At 49.9% G+C, this 26,812-nt stretch overlaps 1 protein-coding gene across 1 annotated transcript in view; it reads left to right on the top strand.

Moving 5' to 3' along the window:
* LOC311355396 (brefeldin A-inhibited guanine nucleotide-exchange protein 1-like) overlaps positions 1-26,317 on the top strand; it is a gene marked incomplete at its 3' end in the record, with an annotated part of 31,906 nt that extends 5,589 nt beyond the window's left edge. The window contains exons 2-9 of the mRNA XM_084475167.1: positions 12,785-12,815; positions 16,884-17,040; positions 17,594-17,740; positions 19,061-19,240; positions 22,626-22,989; positions 23,525-23,659; positions 24,690-24,961; positions 26,180-26,317. Coding sequence (XP_084331293.1) covers positions 12,785-12,815; positions 16,884-17,040; positions 17,594-17,740; positions 19,061-19,240; positions 22,626-22,989; positions 23,525-23,659; positions 24,690-24,961; positions 26,180-26,317 — 1,424 coding nt within the window. The remainder of the gene's footprint in view (positions 1-12,784; positions 12,816-16,883; positions 17,041-17,593; positions 17,741-19,060; positions 19,241-22,625; positions 22,990-23,524; positions 23,660-24,689; positions 24,962-26,179) is intronic.
* Between the last annotated feature and the right edge of the window lie 495 nt (positions 26,318-26,812).

The following is a 26,812-nucleotide window of genomic DNA, read 5'->3' as shown; positions in this document are numbered from 1 at the left end:
GGAGCACATTTTTGAGAACTAAATTTTAACCGCTTTGACGACTTAACTTGGACAGAATTGAACACGTTATAGGAAGTTTGATTTGCACTTGGCTTTGATACAAACCAAGTGATTATCTGCTTCCTGTTTCTATTGTGCTGTGTTTCTACTCCGTCCAAGCTGTGCTGGCAGGGGGGCTAGGCTGTTGAAGACCCTGGCAAGGAGGAACAGAAATAAAAACCCTGTCATCGATGCCAATGTGTTGGTAAGGTTTGGTGGGACTGAAAAAGGCACTTCTGGTCATTGAACACAAATCAACACATGCTAGCGGTTGCCGCGGTTATTTAGGATTCCGCCAACAGCGTTTGCCCGCCCATGATACACAGTGTTGGTTCAGTCTTCAATTAAAGGTCCAGTGATTATAATTTAGTAGCAGCTAGGAGTGAGGGTACAGATTGCAACCAACTGAACGACCCCCCCCCCTCCCTTTCAAACGACTACGGTGGCTTGCACTGGCCTATTTAGTGTACGTTTTGCGAAAAAAGCAACAATTATTATAATCGCACCAGGGTTGATTTTTTTTGATGGACCTAGCCTGCAAATAAATCAGTTTAACCAATCACAGTATCATTCTCCCAGTCACCATGGACACTGCACATGTTGTAGGACATAGGGGAGGTAGCTTCTCAACACACAGTCCTTTATTGCATCCATAATGGGGAACTACATTCATAGACCTATCATTATCGGTTGTATGTATGGATGTATTGGTCATTCGTATAGATGGCAGTCGGAGCTACAAGCCACAGTGTTTACTTGCACTGTGATGCGTGAATATATGTTGGTTTTAAAAACATGACGTTGTGACAAATAATACAGACTCCACGTCTTCAGTCGTCCTGTAAATCAGCGTTTCTCCTCTCATGCATCAGCAGAGCCGTCTAATCCGGGTGCTTCCTCCCCTCTGTGCTACATCCAGGAAGGAGGAAGTGTGACAAATAGTTGCAAAGTGCTGCAGGTGTAGAGGATGTGTACACGAGTCCATCGCAACATGCTCTCAAGTCCTCCGTGATTGGCCAGGGTGGTGGAGATGTTGGCTGAGATACAGGAAGGGCGTCTGTCCAGGCTACTCTGGAGGTCCAATGTTTTATAGATGTTTCGATGTTGTGCATCCTTTTAAAAAATGTATATCCCCATCAACCGTTCATTAGAGCAGACATCTGTCGGTGTGTTTGGGAGGTCTGAAACTCTTGTGCAGCTCTTTTTAACTTTATAGGTGTCTTTTTATGTGTCGCATTTAAGTCATCTGTCGCCAATGCTAATCGATCCCATCCGATAACTGATATATTCTTCAAATCAAAAATGCTGACAGGCCTGTATCTCAGCAGGCCAATTAATGCCCTCTTTTTCTTATGTTGTTAATGTATATAGGCCCTTCTTAATTATTAATAACCTATATCTGGCACATATGAATGTAATGAATAGCATTACACGGAATTACATACATACATGCATGTCCCCTTAACATGGAATAGCGGGCTAATGCCTTAGCGTGAATCAGGTGTCGTGGATGCCTTGTTTGGGGCCGGTCGCCGGTGGCTGTGATAGTTTTTCTCTCTGCGTCTACCCAACGCCTAACGCAGAAATGGGGAGTGTGTGTGAATCGTTGTGTCCCTGTATTCTCGAGGGGCACATTAACCGTGGCTGACCAGCAGGTTCTCTGATACAGCGTCCAGGTTCTGAGGAGCCAAGTACAACATCACACCAGCCAGGGCACAGGGCCCCCAAGGTGAAACGCAACTTATTTAATCAGTTGTGGAATATGACCTGCTTCATTATGTTCAGATGCACTACAACAAGACTTGGTGGCTTATCTGCCCTTCCTGGCATCACACCGAGCAGGGACGTGGCTGCTTAATGAATTACAGCACAGAGGAGGGAAGTGGATCATGAAACCCATCCAGCCCTCTCTGTGTCTCTGTCGTTGTCTTCCAGCCATCCACAGTGTGCGCCGTTTGTGTTGTTCCGAGTCTGGCAGCAGACAGACAGAGCGGTGGTGCCAGGGAAGGACTTGAAAAGAGCAAGAAATAGATAATTAATCTTTTTCAGAGAAGCCAAATAGGGATGGAAAAAAAAGATGATTTCATAAGATGGGCTGGTTGGATAGGGTAGCGGTTGTGTTCTGGGTTCAGATCCCAGTGTCCATAGTCTACGGTAGCGGTGTTTACCCCTTGGGTAAACACTGTAAATCACTTTGGATTACAGAGGCGGTTGATTAATGGTCACTCTTTATCTGTTTGTTTACTGTAGCATGGTATTGAGGAGGCTGTAATCAACAAGGCCACCTTTTGTCTTTTCTTAAGGCTGGTGGGTCTGCTGTGCAAATCTTGTCAAGTCTTCCTTTTCCTTTTTAATGTGTGCAACAACCCTGGACCAAATGCACTACTTTTGGGATAGGAAACCCGTGTCCTAGTACACCTTCTGTCCACTGAGAATGTAATCAAGTCTCGTTAAAGTCTCATTATGTTTTCAGCAGCTGAAGGTTGAGTAAGTGTGGCCTTGCAGTCTCTGTGTGTGTTGTTTTGGTTTGTTTATCAACCTACCCAAAGAAAAAGCTTCTATAACTCAGCCTTGAGAGCTAAGGAATACACAGAAAAAAGGCTTCTGATTTGGCAGAGGATTATGCAGGTGTGAATGGCTGCCATAGACACCCCCCCCACACACACACACACACACACCACACCATACCACATCACACCACACACACACACACACACATTCACACACTCATACACCCCGGTACACACACACATGAACACGCACACACACACGCACACGATCGGGTAGCCCAGACAACCTCTGGCAGTATTTCCGACCTCCCCTCCAAATGTAATTACTGCTGTGCAACCTCTCCCTTTCATGGGGGACAATGGAAATGTCAGGGGTCCCATCCTTCTCAGGCTCCGCCTGGTGCCCATGCCGCCCGCTGGCTATCGGTGTTTGGTAAGAGGTCCGCTGCAACCCCCCCCCCCACGCTGATCTCCCCCCCCCCCCCCCCCCCCCCCCCCCCCCCCCCCCCCCCCCCGATTATCAGTCAGGCTTTCTCGTCAGGCAGACGGATATGGCTGGGGAAGTCTTTCTTGCCACCAGGCGCTTGCGTTACTATGGTGAGGAGGCTTTACAGGCAGGAGGATTACTTTAAGATCCACCTGGGTTTAGTCTAGGGCTGCTCGATTACGGAAAAAATCGTAGTCAGTATTGAAATCTCGATTATTCAAACGATTATTTTTGAGTTTGAAAACATGATGCATTTATTCTTAATTTCTCTCCAAAAAAAAACACATTGTAAATGAGAACTTTGAAATTTCCCCTTAAAAAAAATACACAAAATGGTAAAATGGAAAATAATGTCCAGATATGTATCCAGGACCTGTTCTGCAATTTATATAAAGAAAGAACAAAATGTAAAAAAAAAACAGTCTTCCTCTGTGGGATGTTTTGGAAAGAGGTCTGCCTGTACGGTTCATTAGAAATGACAAACCAGACCCGGCCACACCCAAGACCTCAACCTTTTGTGTCTTTATGGGCAGTTAGGCTGGCTGGCTGGCAGGCTGCCTAACTGGTTGGATCGCTAGTGGGTGGACTGGGTGACTGGGCAGTGAAGAGAGTAGTGTACAGGTGTGCATGTTGTGTTAGTGGTGCATGTTGTGTTACTGGTGGATGTTGTGTTACTGGTGAATGTTGTGTTAGTGGTGCATGTTGTGTTAGTGGTGCATGTTGTGTTAGTGGTGCAGGTTTTGTTACTGGTGAATGTTGTGTTAGTGGTGGATATTGTGTTAGTGGTGATTCTGAATGTTGTGTTAGTGGTGATTCTGAATGTTGTGTTAGTTGTGCATGTTGTGGTAATGGTGAATGTTGTGTTAGTGGTGCATGTTGTGTTAGTGGTGAATGGGGCCGTGGTAAATGCAGATGAGCAGGGGGCTGTTTGAAGTGGTAATCCAGCCTCACACTCCTGGGCTGAAGGCCGGGCCAGAGGCCGGGCCAGTCAGTGACCCAGAACCTCTGTGTGTACGGGGGTCTGGGGGTGGCTGGGTTCTGGGGGCCTTTTCTGTCTTTCATTTTGTCTTGCTTCGTTCCCTCCTTCCTTCCCACCGTGTCTTTCATTTCATCATTCAATCATTCCTTCATTCCATGCCTTCTTCCCTCCATCATTCCTTCCCTTCTTCCCTCCTGTGTGGTCCAGTAGTGTCTCCAGTAGTTAATGTGATGTTCACTGACCTGCTAATATTCCCCGTCCTCTGTCTGTCGTCTGATACGGCCGCCTCGTGTGCTCCTGCTCTCCCGCTCTGCCGTCCGCCTGTTGGTCTGGCTGCTCGTCTTTGCTCGGCTGGTTCAGCCTGGTGTAGCCTGACGCAGCTGTTTGCTAGCTAGCTGCCCGGTGCTCGGGAGCTAGTCCGTATGACATTGATGTCACTCATGCCTGTTGTGCTTGTATGTAAGTAAATAAATCTGGGATGTAAGCTGCAGTCTTAAAACCTTCTGACAATTATCTTTAGCCCCTCCCTCAAGAAGCCTTGCCTCTTGCCAAGCTGCGGTTGTAAATAAGAATTTGTTCTCAATGACTTGCCTGGTGGAATGAATCATAGATTAAAAAAAAAAAAAATCATTAATTAGCGTTAGTCAAACTATGTTAGTTAAAAGAGCAAAGAGTTTGGACGGGTTTCTGCCTCCGCTGCAGTCTGTTTCCGTTGCTGTTCTGCCAGCGCCTCAGTCCGCCTCAGAGGAGGACCCGCATGGGGGTGATTCATACTGGATCCGTCGTCTGACTACAGAATATCATAAATAATGGCAGACGGCCCGTCACCAGTCACCAGTCACCAGGGCCCGCAGCCATCTCCTAAATATGGACGCTGTCGGGCCAGCGTCCAACAACAACTCACATCCTTTGAATCTTTTGCTCCCTCTCCAAGCAGGCCTTTTGTTTACTTTACCCTGGTTAAATATTCAAATGTTTTAACCTTTTAAACCCTCGCACTCGTGCGTATGCATACAGTGCGTCACATAGATGCTATGCTGCTTTTTGTTAGCCACGTGTTAGCCCCATGCTACTCGGCACCAGACCACAGTAGAGGTTATTTACCCATCACTGAATTCATCACATAGCATACACAGCATCCTAAGCTGGGGGCTGCTAGGCTAGCCTCCCCTCACACACCTGACCGCCAGGAGGCTAGCTGGGCTAGCTGAGTAGCGGCTAGCCTTCCCTCACACACCTGACAGGCTAGCTGAGTAGCACACACCACTCACTCCACTCACACACCTGACCGTCAGGAGCCTGGCCGGGCTAGCTGCTGCCCTTCTGATGGTGTGTCCTGTCGGCTGTCTGGAGGGCCGTGTTGTCTGGAGTGTGCCACGTTGTCAAAGAACAGTGCATGGCGCCTGCTGTAGCTGCTGTAGTCAGCACTAGGGAGGGGGAGAGGGAGGCAGATGTATTACAGGGAGGGGGAGAGAGGTCCAGATGTATTAGAAGGGGGAGAGGTAGGCAGATGTAGATATACAGTATAGAAAGATAGATTGATATCTAGATGTATTGGAGGGAGAGAGAGAGGGAGACGGATGCATTAGAGGGAGGGGGAGAGAGAGAGAGGGGGCCAGATGTATAAGTTTTTGTGTCTGCAAGCATCCTATCAAATTATTTCTTTGCCAAAGCACAAATGTGTGTTTAAAATGCGGCCAATGACGTTAAATGCGACCAATCAGTGTCAAATGTAACCAATGGTTGGTCAGAATTTGACCAATCACTTTAAAATGTGACCATCCCTGTTCCCACACAGTCGACAGGTTTCTGACTTTTATGTTCATCTCTGGCCGGTCAAAACCTGAGCCGGAGTACAACAGAGGTCCAGGGTTATAAATAGATCCTTCACTGGGCTGTTATGAGCTGGAGCAGGATCCAAACTAGTTTGAGTAACCGTTGTTAACTACTTAGTGCTACTTAGTGTGTGTGTGTGTGTGTGTGTGTGTGTGTGTGTGTGTGTGTGTGTGGCTGTCATCTGATGCTCCCCAAGGTTTTAGTGCTGCTCACCCTCAGAACAACAGAACCTCTTTCCCATGAGACCTCTGTACCACAAAGACACACACACACCCAGAGAGACACACACTGACACAGACACACATTCCGAGAGAGAGACACACACACACACACTCGGAGATAGAGAGAGAGAGAGAGAGACGCACACTCGGAGAGAGACACACATACACAGTTAAATCCACACACAGAGCACTACACTGTATGCACACCGGAGCCCCTGGTTCCATCGTGGGGACCGGCCCCTCTCCCTCTGGGCGCCCAGACGGTGACTCTTGAGCCGAGCGTCCGGCCTGGGCCTTGTTGTGGTGCTGCTCCCCCTCCCTGGCTGGGGCTAGAGGCCCAGTAGAGGCCCGGTAGAGGCCCAGTAGAGGCCCGGTAGAGGCCCGGTTTTCCCCAGTGCCGCTCCCTCCACCTGGGCTCATGCATCTTTTACAGGAGGCTGGTTGTTGTGCTGGTGTCAGATAGCCGCCGCCGCCGCCGCCACCACTGCGCTCTGAGGCCTCTTTGTTCGGTCAAAACAAGACGGCTGCAGTCTGCAGAACCCACAACAGGTTCACCGCTGGGCCACTGGTCAGGGCTGCACTCGCTGGTCAACACCAGTGCTCCCTCCCAGTGTTACCAGTGCTCCCTCCCAGTGTTACCAGTGTTCCCTCCCAGTGTCACCAGTGTTCCCTCCCAGTGTCACCAGTGTTCCCTCCCAGTGTCACCAGTGTTCTGTCTAAGCGTGCTCCGTCCGCGTTAAATAAACTTCTGCAGCACATCAAGTCAAACCAGACCGCCTAACACTTTGTTTTAGTCTAAGAGGCGCTTGTTTGAATGCAGAAACACTTTAGTTGAACTGTATATAAATATGCAAATAACAATGCATAAAATAACACACCCTGCCTGTCTCCGTCCAGCCCATAATATAATGCGGTCCCAGTATGTTCAGAGCGCCGAGCGAGGTCACGGTCAGTGCTTTGTGCCAACTTTCTGTTGCAGCTAGTGGTCAGCTGAAGGTCATCACGCTCGCTCTGCTTATGGTCACCAGGCCGAGGTCACAGCACACGACGACAGCCTGGTACGCAAGTCGTCATGTTACAGTTTGTAGGGTCAGCAAGACCCTCACTCAGAGCACAGGAGGGCTCGCTTCGAACATCTGCAAGTACATATGTAGCTCAATGGAACATGTCATCTTTTTCGTTTGCAACTGGCCTAGGGATAGCAGATATAAAGTAATGTGCCCTGTCCTGATCTTGGGGCTGGACAGGTGTTCAGGCCAGGTGGTGCTCACAGGCCTCCCAGTCCTTCTCAGGGGGTTGGTGTTCTGCCACTGGAAAACTGAGAGGGAGCCTTCGGTAGGCACCAGAAAAATACTATTCGGCTAAAGGCCTTTTTATTGTTGTTCTGAGAAAAGCATTTCAGCCGAGGTATGAATCACTGCAGCATGCATAATTGATATACACATAAGAATTGTACCATGTTTATTAATGAAATTAATGTTAAACAATGTGTCGTTTCTCAAAAAACGCTAATCATCAATCTAATAAAGTAATCAATCTTAAAGTGGGTGTTGTCAGGTGGGCTGACAGTTGCGGTCGATTGGTCTTTCATGACTTAATTTAAATGCCTTGTTTGACTTCAGACAATAGTTATATCCACAGATGTACTAACACTCTCACACTGATCAGTAAGCAGATCCATATATTAATAAAAAGAACAGAACATTTCTTTAATAATTTAAACGGATAAAGTAAGACCAATCCTAACTGCCTGAAATAAATTAGATTAAGCATTTCGATCTGAGGCCAAGATTGAACCATGTTCGGTCTTAGATTGTAGTGCGCTCAACTGTGTCTGATTTATTCGACTAGTCGACTTATTGTTCACACATCCGGTTATCCGTCAGGGGAACTAGTGGAGAGGAACATCCGTAGAGTACCTTTATTTTGAAATTTCCCATAGTCAATGTTAATGTATTTGTAATTTTATACAATATAAAATGGAATAACAGCATCGTATAAGGACCTTTTGAAGATATTCCTAACATCATCCTCATATGAAACTGATTCCATTCCTGTGCAATATGTTTGCTGCCCCTGAGACTATCTTTAGTTCTCTTTATAGGCGGAGGACAAAGGTCATGATTGAACCTTTCCCCCTTAATGCCTCGCTATGACAACCACGCTTTGCTAACTCCGGCACGGAGTGAAGGAATGATTAGCCACCTTTTGTACTTTTAGTCTTACCAGAGTAGGAAGTGGGGGTACGAGTTAAGGCCTCAGGGTTACTATATTAACCCTGAGAGCAGGCAGGTATGTCAGGATTGTTGTGTTAAGGAAATGAGTTGGAAGTGGGAGGAAGCCCGCATCATCAGTGATAAGCTGTGGTTTGTTACTGATTAATGGGTGTCGGCCTATCCAAAGCAAAATGAAGCAAAACTGACATCCACATCCACACGGCACTATCCTGCATCCGGCTGTCTTTCCTGTTACCATTGAAGCCATGCGAGGCACACATACAGCAGCAAACTCCCCCCCCCCCCCCCCCCCCCCCCATAGCCGGCACGGTCAGGACCGGGTGGGGTTCAGCCATGCCAGGTGGGGAGACTGGGAGCCGGTGGGAGCACAGCGGCTGAGGAGGTGATCAGTCAGGTGGTTCTGGATCCACCTGGGCTGCCTCCATACTGAGGCCCCGCCTCCATTCTGAGGCCCCGCCTCCATTCTGAGGTCCGCCTCCATTCTGAGGTCCGCCTCCATTTTGAGGTCCGCCTCCATTCTGAGGCCCGCCTCCATTTTGAGGTCCGCCTCCATTCTGAGGTCTGCCTCCATACTGAGGCCCCGCCTCCATACTGAGGCCCCGCCTCCAGTCTGAGGCCCCGCCTCCAGTCGGAGGCACTGCCTCCATTCTGAGGCCCCGCCTCCATTCTGAGGTCCGCCTCCATTCTGAGGCCCCGCCTCCATTCTGAGGTCTGCCTCCATTCTGAGACCCGGCCTCCATTCTGAGGCACTGTCTCCATTCTGAGGCACTGTCTCCATTCTGAGGCCCCGCCTCCATTCTGAGGCCCCGCCTCCATTCTGAGGTCCGCCTCCATTCTGAGGCCCCGCCTCCATTCTGAGGCACTATCTCCATTCTGAGGCCCCGCCTCCATTCTGAGGCCTGCCTCCATACTGAGGTCCGCTCCATTCTGAGGTCCAACTGGTAACTGTGTGATGTTAACCCGGCCAGGGATAAACTGACCACAATTCCCTAACTAGGCTTGGTCTTCTTTTCCTGTAGAACATATTTTAAGTCAAAAAAAGACTGAAACGCATTTAAATGAGTTGACTCGGCATGCTAAAACTAATACTAAAACATTTAGAGACTCCCTGTGAAACAATGAGTTCCCCCCCATTGAGCCTCATTATATCATAAATAGACAACCAGCTTATTTCATTTTGGCAGAATATGGTGGTGAACAGAATCTATGGGGTTTAATTTGGCAGCTGTGATGCAGACGAGGAAGTAGCCATGATGGCAGGACTTATTATGGTCTGTCTACTGATCAAGGCCTCATGGGGCCCTACGCACGCACGCACGCACGCACGCACGCCGGTGATGTCCATGGTAACCTCTCTGGGGTGTGGGTTTGTGTGTGTGTGTGTGTGTGTGTGTGTGTGTGTGTGTGTGTGTGTGTGTGTGTGTGTGTGTGTGTGTGTGTGTGTGTGTGTGTGTGTGTGTGTGTGTGTGTGTGTGTGTGTGTGTGTGTGTGTGTGTGTGTGTGTGCGCAGAGTTTCACAGTTCAGACGTCCAGACATGTGGTGTGTCTGTGTGATGACGGAGATGTGTCTGTGTGCTTATCAGGTCACATGGGCCTATCTGTGAGGATCAGGACTGTAGGTCTCAGATGTAGAACGTTAGGGTCAGGGTGAGCAGATATTTGGCCCCAGACAGAGAGCGTTTTGCTAACGCTAGGAAAGGCCGACATTGTTTAGTTGGAGATAAGGTTGGATAACAATGCAACAAGGTTTTTAATATATGAAAGAACAGATAATAATGAATCACGCAGCTTAAGACTCCACTCTGAGCGAATAACACAACACACTTATTGTGTTTCATATATTTTGATTGATTAGTTTAAGAGACATTTAATATCTTTTTGTTTCAGCCGGACAGAACAAATGATAATATCCAATTTGACAATATTGTTTAATATTTCCCAGCTCCTAAGCAGGGGGGGGGGGGGGGGGGGGTGCTGTGGTGAAGGGTAGGGTTTGTTTGTGTGTGTGCGTGTGTCACAAGTAAATAGCCGTGATTGAAATGCCTGTCCGAGTCAACAGGCCCTCTCTCTCTCCTCCCTCCTGTTTGCTGTGAGGGATGAGGCTCTGAAGCCCGCTAGACGTCCTCAGAGTGTGGGCGACTAACTACTCCTCGCCCAGCAGATCTCGCTGTTTTTGGAAGTGGCGTCGAGCCTCCGAGCGGTGGAATAATTGAGTTGTCACGGCGATTCCCGCCCCTGGCAGGCTTTGGATGCTCTGCGAGGACTTGTACCGCTTATTGCCCTTTTAAAATCACTTCCTGCAGCACTGTCATCGGGTAATGGCCAGCATCTGTTTCTATCTCTCTCTCTCTCTCTCTCTCTCTCTCTCTCTCTCTCTCTCTCTCTCTCTCTCTCTCTCTCTCTCTCTCTCTCTCTCTCTCTCTCTCTCTCTCTCTCTCTCTCTCTCTCTCTCTCTCTCCCCTTCCTCCCTCCTTGTATCCGGCGCCCCCGTCTCTCCATCCCTTAGGTGCTCATCTTCTCACTTTATCTTTCCTCTGTGTGTCTCTCTCTCTGTCTCTCTTTCCTCTGTCTCTCTCTCCTGGCTCCACTACCATCCATCCATCACAGCCTGACCCTCTCCTCCGGGTTGATCACATGATAATCAGCCCCCCCCTCCTGATCCGGCTCAGGGCAGATGGATGTGTGTGTGTGTGTGTGTTTCTGTGAGCGCAGCTGTTTACAGTAGCCTGGTTCCTGGCTGGGCACTGGTATCCGTATTTAGGTCTGTGTCGTGTGGTACTCCGATCACACTCAAAGTTAAGTCCAGCCCTGGGCTGCTAAGGCGGGTTGCTAAGGCGGGTTGCTAAGGCCAGCCACCTGGGAGCCAATTTGCGTTCAACATGCAAACGATGAATGCAAATGCACCAAAATCAAAACACTGAGTCCTCCTCCACGCTCTACCAGCCAGGATGTCGGACCTACGGTGTTAGACAGTCCCTTCATTGAGTTCCACTGCTGTGCAGACCAGAAGGGGCGGGGGGGGGTAGGAGAGTTGAGTGCCTAGGGGGCTGGACGGGACAGCCCTGGATACCGTCATAATTAAGAAGTATCATGGGCCCAATCTCTTGTAAGGAATATATAATAATAATTATACATCACATTTATATAGCACTTTTCCCAATGCTCAAAGACGCTAGACCGGGTAGCCCCGTCCATTCTGCCGGTGATTTGAGTTGGCCCTGCAGAAGGGTCTGGAGTAGAGCAATACATTTCTTTCTAGTTTCGATACGTTTTTGCGGGAGCCAATCACCAAGCTGGCTTTTCCCCCTGGCACGCAATTGGCTGCTTGCCGTCGCTTCCCTGTCGTCATCGTGTGAAACCAGACAATTGCGTACAGAGTCAATTTAACTCCGCCCGTTGACCACGCCTCTTGTGCTGAAGAAAATGACAGCAGCCTCCCCAGACCAACGTGCAATCTACCATTGAGCTTGGTCTGGCAATAGCCAGGCTACAAAGACTCTTCACAATAGCAGCTAAATCATACGAATCAAAATAAAAACAAAACAAACAAACATAAGCAAACTAACAAAACAGAAAGTTTAAAGGTTAAAATATGATATGTATGATTTCATTAATACACAGGATCAGATGTTATAAGCCCTTGTGCCAAAATCTAAGGAAAACACATGAAGCCCCTGCCCAAACCAACCTTATAAGCAAGCAGACAAATGGCCCAACTAACAGCAGTAAATACAGCAGCATGCAGTATGCAGCATTTCATAGGGGTTATCAAGTGGGAACCCTCTTTAACCGATGTTTCGTTAAGTTAGACCCACGACACCTTCTGAGGGCTTAACAATGAAACCAGCATCCTGGAGTCACCCCCCTCTATGCTGCCACCACATTGCCACATTTAATGCATCTAAATACTCTCTTTCCTGCATCGTACCCCTAGCCCTACCCCTAACCCTGATCAAACGAGTCTGCTCGTTAGGCTCGTACCGCTGTGTTGGGGTCGGTTGAACTAGAGTGGGCATGTGAAGGAATGCGTCGCTGAATGCGTACAGGGAGGGCACATCGCGCCTGAGTGCATCGCTGACCTCTGAGCAGGGGTCAGGTCTGCGTCACACTCACCTGTATCTTCTTATTTCCTGTCTGGCTTTGTGACCAATCACATCATCACCTGAGAATCTTTGATCCTCTCTAATCTTCTGTGTACAGATGTTCATGGCCTGTGATGCAGATGTTGCTGAGTTTTGAGTTTCATGGTTCAGATTTATCGTCCACTCTGAATTCCTTGCTTTTGTTCCGATGTTGAACCACTATGTGTGTTTGCCTCTGTTAACTTATAACTTACAGAACCCTGCCGAACCATTAGAGAAGAACTTACCGCAGAACCATTAGAGAGGAACCCACCACAGAACCATTAGAGGGGAACCCACTGAGAGACAATTCAACTGCTCCTTTCTAACCTTGTTCTCTCTCTCTTCTTTCAGAGGAAATCAAAGAGGAATCTGAAAAATTAAGGTGAGTACGTGTGTGTGTGTGCGTGTGTGTGTGCGCGCAATAAACAGACCTGACAGAGTGGAAACCTTTACCGGCCAAGCCATTGTTTTATGTCTGAAGAGGTCATCTTGGGCCGTGTGTGTGTGTGTGTGTGTGTGTGTGTGTGTGCGCGCGCGCGCGCGCTCTTGTTTCTCGTGTTGGAGGAATGTGACATCCTCCTGAGGATGTCACATTCAACACTCTGCAGCAAGCCTCTCCTCGGGTTTCTCTCGTATTCTGTACAAGAATGTGTGTGTGTTGTTTCTCTGAGTGTGTCTGTCCTCCTGTGCGTGCAGATTTTGTTGGCCTCCTTTCGCCTTGCTCCCATTATCGTCTTCCCTCACTAACCCATGCTTCTTCTTGTGTGCGCGCGTTCCACCAAACGTCCTCCTGTTTCAGACTAAGTGTGGTGTGAGTGCCACTTCTCTCACTTCCTCTCCTTTCCTCTCCATCTCTCACATGCAGTCTCCTTCTCTCCCTCCCGCGGCCAGTTAGACTCTCCCTCTATATCTCTTCATCTCTCTCCCCTCTCTCTCTCCCTCTATATCTCTGCATCTCTCTCTCCCCTCTCTCTTTACCCCTTTCTCCCCCCTCTCTCTCTCCCTAGCCTCTCTCTCCCTCTCTCCCTCTATATCTCTGCATCCCTCTCTCCCCTCTCTCTTTACCTCTCTCTCCCTAGCCTCTCTCTCCCTCTCTCTCCTCTCTTTCTTCCTAGCCTCTCTCTCTCTCCCTCTCTCTCCTCTCTCTTCCTAGCCTCTCTCTCTCTCTCTCTCTCTCTCTCTCTCTCTCTCTCTCTCTCTCTCTCTCTCTCTCTCTCTCTCTCTCTCTCTCTTCACCTCTTTCTCCCTCCTCTCTCTCACCCAGCTCACTGATTGGGTGGTTGTCTACGATACAGGAAGCCCAGATAGTGTTAATCCAATAGGACGCACGGCTCCTAACCCTAATCATGGCTCCCCACAACAACCCTCATTACAAGGGCCTCACTCAATCCTCCTCCAATCAATGGGCCACAGTGGGTCGTGCTTCCTGTCATGCTTTATGTATTCTATAGTGGTTATGTACCCACTCCCAGACTGATGCAGTTACAACGAGGCTCACCGCAGAGCTGTAGGAGGAGGTGTGATCCTCTCTTAAGATCCACTTAGCGTTTACATGATGGAGAGCAGAACCAGGAGGTGGGAGGAGCCAGCCGCCATCATGCTGGGAGTCAGAATGTTAACTGGAAGAGAGAGACACACACACACACACACACACTACTGAGCAAGGCGGGAGCGGTGATTGTATTTCGTTGTGTTATCTGTCAGTGGGGTCGTCAACACAACATGAATATAAACGCAGCTCTCTGTTTAGTTACACAGCTCTGCAATCTAAATGGATTAGACTTATTAAGATAATCACAATGTGAGGTTTTATATGTCTATGTTTATTGAGTCTACAATTGGAGTGGCTACCGCTCCTCTTAAACATTAATGTGTTATTTAACATTCACGCTCATCATAAATAATACATCAGTCTAATGAAGCCAGTTGAGTTACCTGAGATAAGTTTACACTTGGTGAAGAGTCACAAAGATAACAGGTTCTTGTCATCAGCCACCGCCCTCTGAGAGAGAGAGAGAGAGAGAGAGAGGGAGAGGTTAGGGAAGGGGAGGGGAGCGGTGTGCTGTAAGACATCAAGATGATTTCTTCTCCTCTCCCGTCCGTCTAAATCTTCTCTCTCTGGAATTGACACCATTTGTTTCGTACTTCATCCGTCCCTCACCCATTTGCCCATTTGTTGTTTTTCTCTTGTCTCTCTGTTTGTGCGTGTGTATGTGTGCGTGCTGTGTCAGGTCATTCTCATTTAGTTTAAAGCGCTCTGGACTCCTCCTTTGTTTCATTGAGCTGGTATAGGGAGGCATAAACATAACTGCTCCTCCTCACTCATTATCATCCTCTCTCAGCCTCGCTATACTGGCTATGCGGCCCTGTTTCCGCTCTCCCTCCCTGTTCTCTGTTCTCTCCCTCCCTCTCTCTGTTCTCTCCCTCCCTCTCTCTGTTCTCTCCCTCCCTCTCTCTGTTCTCTTCCCCTCTCTCTCTCTCTATCTGATCTTCTGTCTCTCTTTCTGTGTGTGTGTGTGTGTGTGTGTGTGTGTGTGTGTGTGTGTGTGTGTGTGTGTGTGTGTGTGTGTGTGTGTGTGTGTGTGTGTGTGTGTGTGTGTGTGTGTGTGTGTGTGTGTGTGTGTGTGTGTGTTCTTTCCATCTCGCTCCCTGAGGAACCCAACCCAGCCCCAAGTCTTACATTGGTTTTCGTTAGATGACTCCCTCTCTGATATGGCTGCTCCCCGGTCACCCACTGATTAAGTGATAACGTGACACTCGGCCTCTGCTGATTGGACCAGAACTGAGGGGGCGTGTATAGGATGAATTAAAAACACCTGAAAGCGTTTATTAAAGGCGGAGTCAGGGTGTCCGGTGCTCCTTTAAGAAGACCTGGAAAGCACACAGACACATCTTATGTTTGATCGTAAAACCAGTCCAAAGAAATCATCCCTCAGTTAGTGAAGCTTCCTGGGAGCAGAGGCTCGTTCACTCAATCCACTCCCTCCTCCAGCGACGTGCTTTAAGGCCTCCGTCCAGACCAGGGCGAACTGGTGCTAAACCAGTAGGGGAGTGGGAATGCACTTTTAGAGCTGAACAAACATTGTGGTGCACACACTCTTTGAGCTGTGTGTTTTGATCTGATATCATTAGTGGTTGATGACGCAGGACTATATGTTATTCATGTACAAGTATTGCTTGTTTGTGATTTTCCTCGTCTGCGTCACTGCAGAGCGATGCGTTTTTCCTATAATTTATAGGGATGCACCGAAATTTCGGCCACCGAAAATTTTCGGCCGAAAATGGCCCAAAAGCGCATTTTCGGCTTTCGGCCAAAACACTTTTATCACCGAAACAACACGGCCGAAACAGGAAATTGTGATGACGCAAACAAAAACCAGTGAAACATTCACCATCATCAGTGAAACATTGTGAAACAAGTGACACCTCTAGCTAAATGTAATAATCTAGAGAACCAGCTACAACCTTGTTTTCATCCAAACGAGCCGTCTTTAGCGACGGCTCGCTATGAGACAGCTTCTATGAGCTGTCGGCTATCAGCCGCGAGTTTAGGGACCATCCACAAAGTGCCGACAGCTTCTATCAGCTGTCGGCTATCATCCGCGAGCTTAGGGACCGTCTGCAAAGTGCAAAACGGAAAACGGTGTTGTTGTTTTTTCAGTGCTAAATAAATATTTTTATACTTTTAATAATTGTAATTGATTTATTCTTTGAATTGCAATGCCTTGATTTTAGTGAGGTTAGTACACAGTCATAGCTATAAATGCAATGGTAGGCCTACTAATAATTGGCATAATAATTTATTTCGGTGTTTCGGTTTCGGTCTCAGCCTTGGTTTCCTCATTTTCGGTTTTCGGTTTCGGCCAAGAATTTTAATTTCGGTGCATCCCTAATAATTTATAATAACTAAGGCTAAAGGTTGGTTATTATTAGATGTACGGACTGTGAATGTGTTCATCATCAGCATCATTCCTCATGGTCCATCATTAGTGACCCCTGAAGATTGTATTATCTACATGTGTTTACTTCGTCGTGCTCAAACACACACGCACGCGCTCACGCACACACAAATCTGTGTGGAGGCCTGCCTCCCAGTGCCTCCCAGTGTCAGGCTGATTGTTGGTTTCCCACGCTGCCTCGTCTCTGGCTGACAGACATGTGATTACTGTGTTTATCATCCTCTCCCAGCGGCCCTCTCCTCTCTCTCTCTGAGTCCCTGTCTGTGTCTCTCTCTCTCTCTCTCTCTCTCTCTCTCTCTTCTCTCTCTCTCTCTCTCTCTCTCTCTCTCTCCCCATCTCTAACGCCCTCTCTCTCCCCATCTCTAACGCCCTCTCTCTCTCCCCCCTCTCTCCATCTCTAACGCCCTCTCTCTCTCCCCCCTCTCTCCATCTCTAACGCCCTCTCTCTCTCCCTCTCTAATGTCCTCTCTCCCTCTGCCTCTCCCCCCCAGCCCCCCCCCAGGTGACGGTAAATCGGGCTCCAGCACTCTCCCGCCAATCAAGTCAAAGACCAACTTCATCGAGGCTGACAAGTACTTCCTGCCGTTTGAGTTGGCCTGTCAGTCCAAATGTCCCCGCATCGTCATCACCTCCCTGGACTGCCTGCAGGTCAGTGGCGGCCTCCCTCCGTCTGACGTCACTCCGCCCGCAAGGGGTGGGGGGTGTGTGTGTGTGTGTGTGTGTGTTGTAAACCAGACGGGTGTCACTTCGTGTTGGGGAGGGAAGCGCCTGTGGGCTGTGATGGGAGGAAGATTGTGAATGATCTTGATTTCATAAATATGTATTTGTCACATTAACAGATTTATTGAAAGTGCCGAATCAATCGTCTGAATCTTTGAGCTGACAGGGAATCCTCTGAGGATTATTTTTCATTGTACCGTGTCTCTCTTTTCTCTCCGTTGTGATGGTGTCGTTGGTGTGTGTTTGTGTGTGCGTGCGTGCGTGCGTGCGTGTGTCTGTACATGTGTATATGAGTGTTTGCTTGTCTGTGTGTGTGACTGTGTGGATGTATGTGTGCGTGTGTGTGTGTGTGTTTGTCCATGTGCGTCTGTATGTGTGTGTGTGTGTGCGCACGTCTGTGCGTGTGTGCGTGCGTCTGTGTGTGTGTGTGTGTGCGTGCGTGCGTGTGCGTCTGTGCGTGTGTGACTGCGCCCGCCTCCAGAAACTGATCGCCTATGGGCACCTGACGGGCAGCGCCCCGGACAGCACGGCTCCGGGCAAGAAGTTGATCGACAGGATCATCGAGACCGTCTGCGCCTGCTTCCAGGGGCCCCAGACGGACGAGGGCATCCAGCTGCAGATCATCAAGGTGGGCCGGGGCCCCTGCTGCTCGCTGACCCCCTGCTCTCTCTGTCGCTTCCTGTCTCTCTCACTGTCGCTCTCACTCTGTCTCTGGCTCTGTCTCACTCACTGTCACTCTCGCTCTCTGTCTCTCTCGCTCTCACTCTCTGTCTCTGGCTCTGGCTCTGGCTCACTCTCTCACTAACTTACTCACTCTCTGCCTCCATCTTCATACCTTCTCTCCCTCTCTCTCTCAACCTCTCCCTCTCTCTTAATGGCTGATTATGGTCCCACATTCACGCAACGCAACAGGGTTACGGACCCCTTACGTCCTTGCGGACCCTCCTTGCATCCACCGCAAGGGCCTGACGTGCGTCTCCCAAAAATTGTAACCTTCCGTCGAGGCGACACAGCCGCAAGGGCTGTGATTGGTCCGCTCACTAAAACCCGACGCAGAACCATAAAGGTTCCCGACTGAGTCGAAGCGTCTGTGTGGTCATTGCGTGGTCATTGCGGACCATAATCAGCCCTTTAGTGTCTCTCTCTGGCTCTCATTCTGCCTCAATCTGTCTATACCCTCTGTGTCTCTCTGTCTCTCTGTCTGCCTCCATCTGTCTGTACCCTTTCTCTCTCTCTCTCTCTTAGTGTCTGTCTCTCACTCTGACTCTCCCTGTGTGTGTATCTCTATGCTTGTCTCTTTCCATCTCCATCTGTCTATTCCCTCTCTCTCTCTTAGTGTCTCTCTCTCCCTGTGTGTGTCTCTCCAGCTATGCTTGTTTCTCTCTGTCTCAATATGTCTCCCTGTGTGTGTCACTGTATTGTGTGACACACTGAGATGATTCTCTCTCTTTCGCTCTCTCATATACTAGGAATGTAAATAATAAAGCGTGGGAGTGTTTGCTCAAAGTATTGTGTGTTATTCCCATGGTTACGATATGAACGAGCAGAAGTCGAGGGTAGTGGAATGCTTTCAGGTGAAGGGCTGTCGGAGTACATTGAGGGTGAAGTGGGTCTGATGGTCCGACCACATTTGTTGTCGACGTGTCACATTTGTTCTCCGTCATGCATTGGTTTTTTGTTCATTTAATCTTGGTGAACCACGAGGTACTCCATTGGCCGCAGGGACGTTCCGTCAGACCAGGCCTTCGGTCAAACTGTTCCTCAGGACGGGGTTATCGTCGGTGGTCCTTAGCAGACAAATCATCACGCGACATTGTCATGGCAACCTAAGCCAACTTAGCACCTGCCCTCAACTGCCCTTCTCTGCTCTCTTCCTCCCCCTCTCCCCTCTCCTCTCCTCTCCTCCTCCCCTCTCCTCTCCTCCCCTCCTCCCCCTCCTCCCCTCCAGGCCCTGTTGACGGCGGTGACGTCGCAGCACATTGAGATCCACGAGGGCACCGTGCTGCAGGCGGTCCGCACCTGCTACAACATCTACCTGGCCAGCAAGAACCTCATCAACCAGACCACGGCCAAGGCCACGCTCACGCAGATGCTCAACGTCATCTTCGCCCGCATGGAGAACCAGGCAGTAGGTCCTCCTCCATCCTCCTTCTCCTCCTCCTCCTCCTCCTCTCCTCCACCCGGTTCGCTCTGCAGAACACGGTACTCTCTTAGGGGGTGTCCTGTGCATACATTTGTAGATGAACGCAGACACTCATGCACTCATACCCCCACCCTCACCACTCTCTCACTCACTCTCTCTCTCACACGCCCGGACACATGCACTCCCTCACTCCCTCACTCCCTCATCCTCTCACTCACACGCACCCACACACACATGCACGCACGCATGTGCCGGGTGAGTGCTGGTGAGCAGACGCATGCCGTGTGGTGCAAGGTAGGAGCCGGGAGGTTGACTCTGTGTTCCCGTCGTTGTTGATCCATAGTCCGTGTGCTCCCTCAGACCGTGACCGTGTGTCGTGTTGTGGTTAACTGTCACTAAGAGCGTTCTGCTGCCGGTGGATGTGCTGTTTTTTGCGTGTGTTTGTTGCCTGCCTGTTCTGGAAAGATGTCAAGTAAGTCATGTTTTGTGTTTTTGTCCAGAAGTGCAACCACAGTAAAGTCGCTGCCTTTTGAGATCAAAGGAAACAAACCCAAAAACAAAGCTTGCTCTAACGCCATCTTTTTCTTTTTGATTGACACTTCCTCTCCTCCTCCTCCTCCTCCTCCTCCTCCTCCTCCTCCTCCTCACCTCCTTCCCTCCCTCTCGCCCCCTTGGACACGTAGCTTACAAATCACAAGCTCTCATGGTCTCTGGCCTCCAGAAAGAGGGACCGCCAGGTAATACGTGCTGGACTGCCCTGACTTGCCTGATCTGAACTTCCACACTTCACGATTCCTCTCTTCTGTGTGTGTGTGTGTGTGTGTGTGTGTGTGTGTGTGTGTGTGTGTGTGTGTGTGTGTGTGTGTGTGTGTGTTGTGTTTCCCCCACCCCTCCACCCACTGACCTCTCCATCCAGCTGCCCTCTCTCCATCCCCGCTCCACTCCTCCTCTCGGGGGGGGGGGGGGGGGGGGGGGGGGCTCTGGTGCCGTGTCCATGCGTGTCGTGTGTTCCACGCATTTGAGTTTTTTCTGTTTACCGCCGACCACCAAGACCCCCCCCCCCCCCACTGTCCTGGCTTCCATTTTCATGTTTCCGCTGCATTTACACTGAACAGGTGTGGGACTGAATCTGCCTTCTGTCTTCTGCAGATGCAGCACCACGCTTTAATTAGTATCATTAAGTTTTGCTTTCGGGGGGGGGGCGGGGGGGGGAGATGGGAGACAGAGACAGATGGGCTAATACTGTAGTGTGTGTGTGGTGCCTGCTAGTTGAGTGCACCTTTTTTAATGTGTAAATGTCTTCTCCTGGGCCTACCTGCACATAGTAGAAATAAAGGATAAACACACGAGATGAGTCTCTTCTCTTCTCTCTCGCTACCTTCTCTCTACAACCTCCCTATCCTCTCAACCCTTCTCTCTCTCTCTCTCTCTCTCTCTCTCTCTCTCTGCAAGCCTATATCTCTCTCAGCTCTTTTGCCATTTAGGTGATGAGCTTATTCAGTTTCCACAGACACCTCCGTCCCCTCCAGCTAAGGTGCATTTGTCCGAGACGTTTATTCCGTCCTAATCGTGGCCTCAGAATGCGCTTTCATTGAATTAAGTTGTTTACGTTGCATTCCTCTTGGGCCAGATTGCAGCGGCTCATTAGATTGGCCGGAGGAATCTATTAGTATGTTTTTTCTTTGTTTGTTTTAGGGGTAGAATATACTAATCACCCATTGATTATTTTCCTGGATAGAGCAAATACGGATATATTTTCGTAAAGGCGTGATATCATGCCACCAGGTGTGAGTGTGATAAGCCGTCCTTTTTTAAATCAGATGATAGATAGAGAAGTCACATTTTCTATACTCCACTGGGTAGGCCGGTGGACTGATCTATCCAGCACACATCTAGGTGGACACGCCCACTTATGAAGTCACTAAAACACAGGAACAGGTAGATTTTTTTAAACAGCTTTTGTAACGGCTAATCACACTCACACCTGCTGAGGTATGTTCCCATCGCCCAGTAGTAGAAGAGAGCCAAGCTGGCTCTGCTGAAGCATCACACGGATCATTCAATGACCTGTATTGGAGTCTGGATCAGAGATAATTATTTACTAGTGTATATATAGTATAGATCTGTATGTTCGTTTTCTGAACTTTGTCCATATATCTCGCCATCGTTTTGCAACTGCCACATCTTTATTTTATTTCTTACTTTCGTCTTCGCCTCACTTCTTCTTCTTCTTCTTCTTCTTCAGTTGAACTCATTTTCTCCCTTGAGTTGTTTTTTTTGTCTTCTTTATAAAATGTCCCTTTTTAATTGCAAGAACTTGCGACTAAAGTGCACTCTGACCGGAGTGGCACGGCCGGCCGCCCTGAGCCCCTCCACCGCCGGTCGCTCCCTCCCTCCTCCTGCGCTTGCTCTTATTCTTTGCCCTCCGTTTTGTGAGTTCCATCGCCATGGCGATTGTCCCGCAGAGAGGAACGGCTGAACGCAAACCAATAACACGCTGCGACGGGCACCAGTTAAAAGCCATGAACACACCGTTACATAGTGGAAGTACCCTCCCACCACTCACCCACCCGCCCACCCACCTCTGTGCATGTCTTTAATATCGCTCGGCAAGTTCTGCTCATCAGCCACCGACTGAAGCACACTAGCGGAGCACACAGCCGAGCGGCCCGCAACACACAACCACAACCGTGATACACTCCAACTGTTTTGGACCCGCTGTTTGAGCTGCTATCACACACACACGGCAAACCAAAAACCACCGCACGAACCAGTGCACAAAAATAGTCACACGTAAGGTTACACACACACACACACACACACACACACACACACACACACACACACACACACACACACACACACACACACACACACACACACACACACACACACACACTGAAACTGTTCACACAACGTCCAGCGACTGTTTGGGTGGTGTGTGTTCGCCCGGCGCTCTGTGGCCACATATCAAGATGGAGGTTGAGCCAGAGGGCGGTCCCCCCCAGCCCGCTGTCACTTCCTGTCGGACATCTGGCCGCGGTGGGCTGCAGCTCTGGGGCCCGGGCAGGGCCCTCCATCTTGATAGGCTCTTCTGTAGGGACCTAATTGATTTATGATGCTCTAATGTGTTTCTCTGTGTGTGACTGTGTGTCTCTGTGTGTGTGACTGTGTCTGTCTCTATTTGTGTGTGTGTGTGTGTGTGTGTGTGTGACTGTGTCTGTCTCTATTTGTGTCTCTGTGTGTGTGTGTGTGTGTGTGTGTGTGTGTGACTGTCTCTATTTGTGTGTGTGTGTGTGTGTGTGTGTGTGTGTGTGTGTGTGACTGTCTCTATTTGTGTGTGTGTGTGTGTGTGTGTGTGTGTGTGTAGCTGCAGGAGGCTAAGCAGATGGAGCGGGAGCGCCACCGGCAGCAGTCCCCGGCCACGCCCCACAAAGAGGCCGCCTCCCCCCAGCTCCAGGGCCCCGCCCACCTCCAGTCCAGAGGCCCCGCCCAGGAGCCCAACGGGCCCTCCACGCCCCCATCCACACAGTCCACCCCGGGGGCCACGCCCACCGCCACCACCCCCTCCACCCCCGTCAACAGCGGCCTGGAGGGCGGTGCCCCCGAGGGCCGGGGCCCCGGGGCCTACGAGAGCCCCCACCCCGAGAACGGCTCAGAGTTCTGCGTGGCGGAAAACGAGCAGACGGAGGCGGACCAGGCCACCGCCGCCGCCGCCGCCGCCGCCGCCCAGGGTAAGAGGACCTTCACCTGCCGTCTCCGTGGTAACAGGCTGTCCCCGTGGTAACACGCTGTCCCCGTGCTAACAGGCCGTCCCCGTGGTAACAGGCCGTCCCCGTGGTAACAGGCCGTCCCCGTGGTAACAGGCTGTCCCCGTGGTAACACGCTGTCCCCGTGGTAACACGCTGATTTGATACTGGGTGGGCACTGTGATACTGGTTGGTCACAGGGCGGTCACTGTCATACTGGGCGGATACTGGTTGGTCACAGGGCGGTCACTGTCATACTGGGCGGATACTGGGCGGTCACTGGGATACTGGGTGCTCACTGTCCCATGTTGGTGATGTCACCGCGGCGGTGTGAGGCTGTTTGTGGCTCACTCTTGTTTTCCCCCGACGTCAATGTGGGTGATCTGAGGGTGATCCGAGGGTGATCCGGGGGTGATCCGAGGGTGATCCGAGGGTGATCCGAGGGTGATCCGAGGGTGATCTGAGGGTGATCCGGGGGTGATCTGAGGGTGACGGAGCTGACGTTCCCTCCACCCTCCAGGCGCCGTGGTGGAGCAGGAGCAGCAGGAGCAGCAGCGGGAGGTGGAGGAGGACCGCGAAGCCCCCAACTACGAGGAGAAGGCCCAGGAGATCGTGCAGAGCGTCCTGCAGGAGGTGGTGAACACAGTCGCCGGAGGTGAGCCGCCCCCCCGTCCTCTCATTGGCTCATTTTGAAATGGGCAAAATATACACAAGAGTTTGTATTTCACTTTATTTCTATAAAGTGTATTTCTTCAAAAATAGATTTTCATGAAAATATTTTATGCCTTTTAAATGAACAACCGGAAAGTGGGTTGAGAGAGTCAACGTGTGATGGACTGTACCGTAGGAACACAGGTGGGAATCGAACCTGGGCCGCCCCAATGTGTATCGCCCTCATGGTTAGCACTGCAGCACGTTCAGCCACTGTGCTCAATACGGTTTGTTATCGTCTGGGTCGGCGCCTTGCGGTGCCTCTTCCCTCCCTGAACACACACCACAACGCCGTCCACGCTGTTTCCTCCTGGTCTGTTTGCGCTCTCCCTTCCCTTCAACCCCTGGGGCCGTGGTGCTACAGCAGACAGCGGGGGGGGGGGGGGGCGGCGGCGGCATCGGAGCACCATGAGCTAGCGTTTGATACAAAGGGAAGGAGAGCAGAGAGGAGAGGACAAGCTGGTCCCCTCCCCTGCTAGAGGAGAGGTGTTCCGTGAGGCTCTCCGATCACTGGAGAGTCTGACGGTGATCCTACTGAGGCATGAAGTCACTCGGAACAACAGGGTGTCAGGTGACACGTCTCCATGGCAGGGAACGATGGCGCCAAACGACTGCACTGGGGAACCGGCCGCAAACAGTCCTACGTCTTCATTCATACACGCTCCACCTATAGCTTAGATACATGCCTATATCTTCATGCGTACTGTACCTATGGTTTAGATACATGCCTATATCTCCACAGACACAAGCTCTACCTATATGCCTATATCTTTACAGACACTCACTCATATCTGAAGGAGCTTTTGTTTAAAAACTTTTGAGTGTCAAGTGGGGTACTTCGACAGGATTATAAATCGTACTTAGTTATTTAGTTTGTCAAACTAGCGTTCATAGGTCACAGATGAGACGGCGATTATGATTTAAAAGTTTAAATCAATCGGCTCAACTGACCATCTCTCCTCCTCCCTCCACAGGGAACTGCCTGGACCCCGCCCACCTCTGCTCGGACGCCAAGGAGTCGGGAGGCGAGGGTGGGGGCGTCGGCGAGGCTGTGGCAGCCGGCGAGTCTGAGCCGGGCGAGGGGTCGGCGGAGGTCACACAGAGCTCGCTGGAGGACGAGAGCGTGCTGGGCAGCAGCGACAGCGAGCACGCGCACGTCAACGGCATCCCCGGCACGCCCATCAGCGCCAGCTTCACGCCGTCGCTGCCCGACGACCGGCTCTCCGTCTCCTCCACCGACACTCAGGTGAGCGGGGGGGGGGGGGGGTTGCCGTGGCGACGGGTACCACGAGGTGTGTGTGTGTGTGTGTGTGTGTATGTTGTACGTTTGAGGATGGTCACGACCATTGAGTCCCAGGGCTCTTCTTCAGTGACACCCTGTGTTCAGATGTATGGTCCAGCAAAATGATTCCAGAGGTGTAGAACTATGGACATGACATGAATGACAGGAGACATGAAGCAGGAACATCACAGTATAAATATATCAACGCTAGGATGTGAGCCAAATCACCAAAAGGAATTCCAGATGATTTGTCGTTTGGCAATAATAAAGACTTGACTTGACTTGACTATGACACTGTTGGATGAAACGTAACACATCAGTGAATTACCAACAGAAATGTTAAAAAAAAAAAAATGAAACTGATAACATAATGTAAATAATAAATACAGCCATTAAAAAAAAGAAGCAATGGGAATTATTCCAACTTAAGAAGCACCCTTATGAAAGCAATTCCATGCCAGCCAGAAGTTTAATAATAATAATCGCACTTCTATTGGCAGTGTTGTGCAAGTTCACTTCACATGAACTAGTTCAAAGTTCAGTTCATTAAGTTTTTTTAGAAACCGAAGAAAAACTGTTGGAGTGAGTATTCTGTGCTTATCTTTTAAAATGAATCCTCTCCATTACCAGCTGCCCATCACTACAATCTCAGATTGTTGTGGATATTATTTGTACACCTGTTTCATTCATCACAACTAAGGCAGTAACTCTATTTAGTAATCATGTAATCTGGACCTAAGCATCAATTCAGAATGTCACAAAATCTGAACTAGTTCAAATTCTTTAGTTAAAAATATGTTACGTTCAGTTCAAAGTTCATATAAAAATGAACTGAACGTAACATATTTTTAACTAAAGAACTTAAACTTGAACTTGTTCAGATTTTGTGACAGTGTGACTGTCACAAAATCTGAACTAGTTCAAGTTCTTTAGTTAAAAATATGTTACGTTCAGTTCAAAGTTCATAGCAAAATTAACTTGTTCTTTTGAACTAGTTCATGCACAACACTGTCTATTGGCACCAGTCCACGTTTCCAACCCCTCCTCAGCTGGTTCCTCAACTCCGAGGAGGTCCTTTACTCCATGTTCCCCGTAGTTTCCTCCTGCGTTGTTCATGGCGGGCTGTAGATCAGCGACGGCCGTCTCCCTCCTCATCTCCGGCGTTCCCTCCTCCTCCCGTAGGAATCGGGCACAGCTCCGGGCCAGCCCCCCGGCGCCAAGTTCTCCCATATCCTCCAGAAGGACGCCTTCCTGGTGTTCCGCTCCCTCTGCAAGCTGTCCATGAAGCCCCTGACGGACGGACCACCGGACCCCAAGTGAGTACAGCGGCTCCCATACCCATTCCAGTATCGGGAATTCCTAGACTGGGTAGCCCCGCCCGTTCTGCCGGCGGTTTGAGTTGGCCCTGCAGAAGTTTCTGGAGAAGAGCAATACAGTTCTTTCTAGTTTCGATAAGTTTTTTGTGGGAGCCAATCACCAAGCTAGCTTTTCCCCCTAGCGCGCTATTGGCTGGTTTAACACAATGACGACGGGGAAGCGATGGCAAGCAGCCAACTGCGGACAGAGTCAATTTAACTCCGGCCGTTGATCACGCCTCTTGTGCTGAAGAAAAGGACAGCAGCTTCCCCAGACCAACGTGCAATCTACCATTGAGCTTGGTCTGGCAATAGCCAGGCTAGAAACTTCCTCCTATACTTTTGCTCAGCGAGTCACTCTGGGAATGAGCAATATACTCACTCCCCGATTCCCCTGGCCCAGAACATTAACCAATCACATCGGTGTATCTGATATAGGCGGGCCAAAAGCATTGCTGTT

This window comes from Micromesistius poutassou (genome assembly GCF_964030765.1).
Source record: "Micromesistius poutassou genome assembly, chromosome: 11".
Lineage (NCBI taxonomy): Eukaryota > Metazoa > Chordata > Actinopteri > Gadiformes > Gadidae > Micromesistius > Micromesistius poutassou.
Note: the sequence above shows the minus strand (reverse complement) of the source record. Positions and strands in the feature narration are given on the sequence as shown.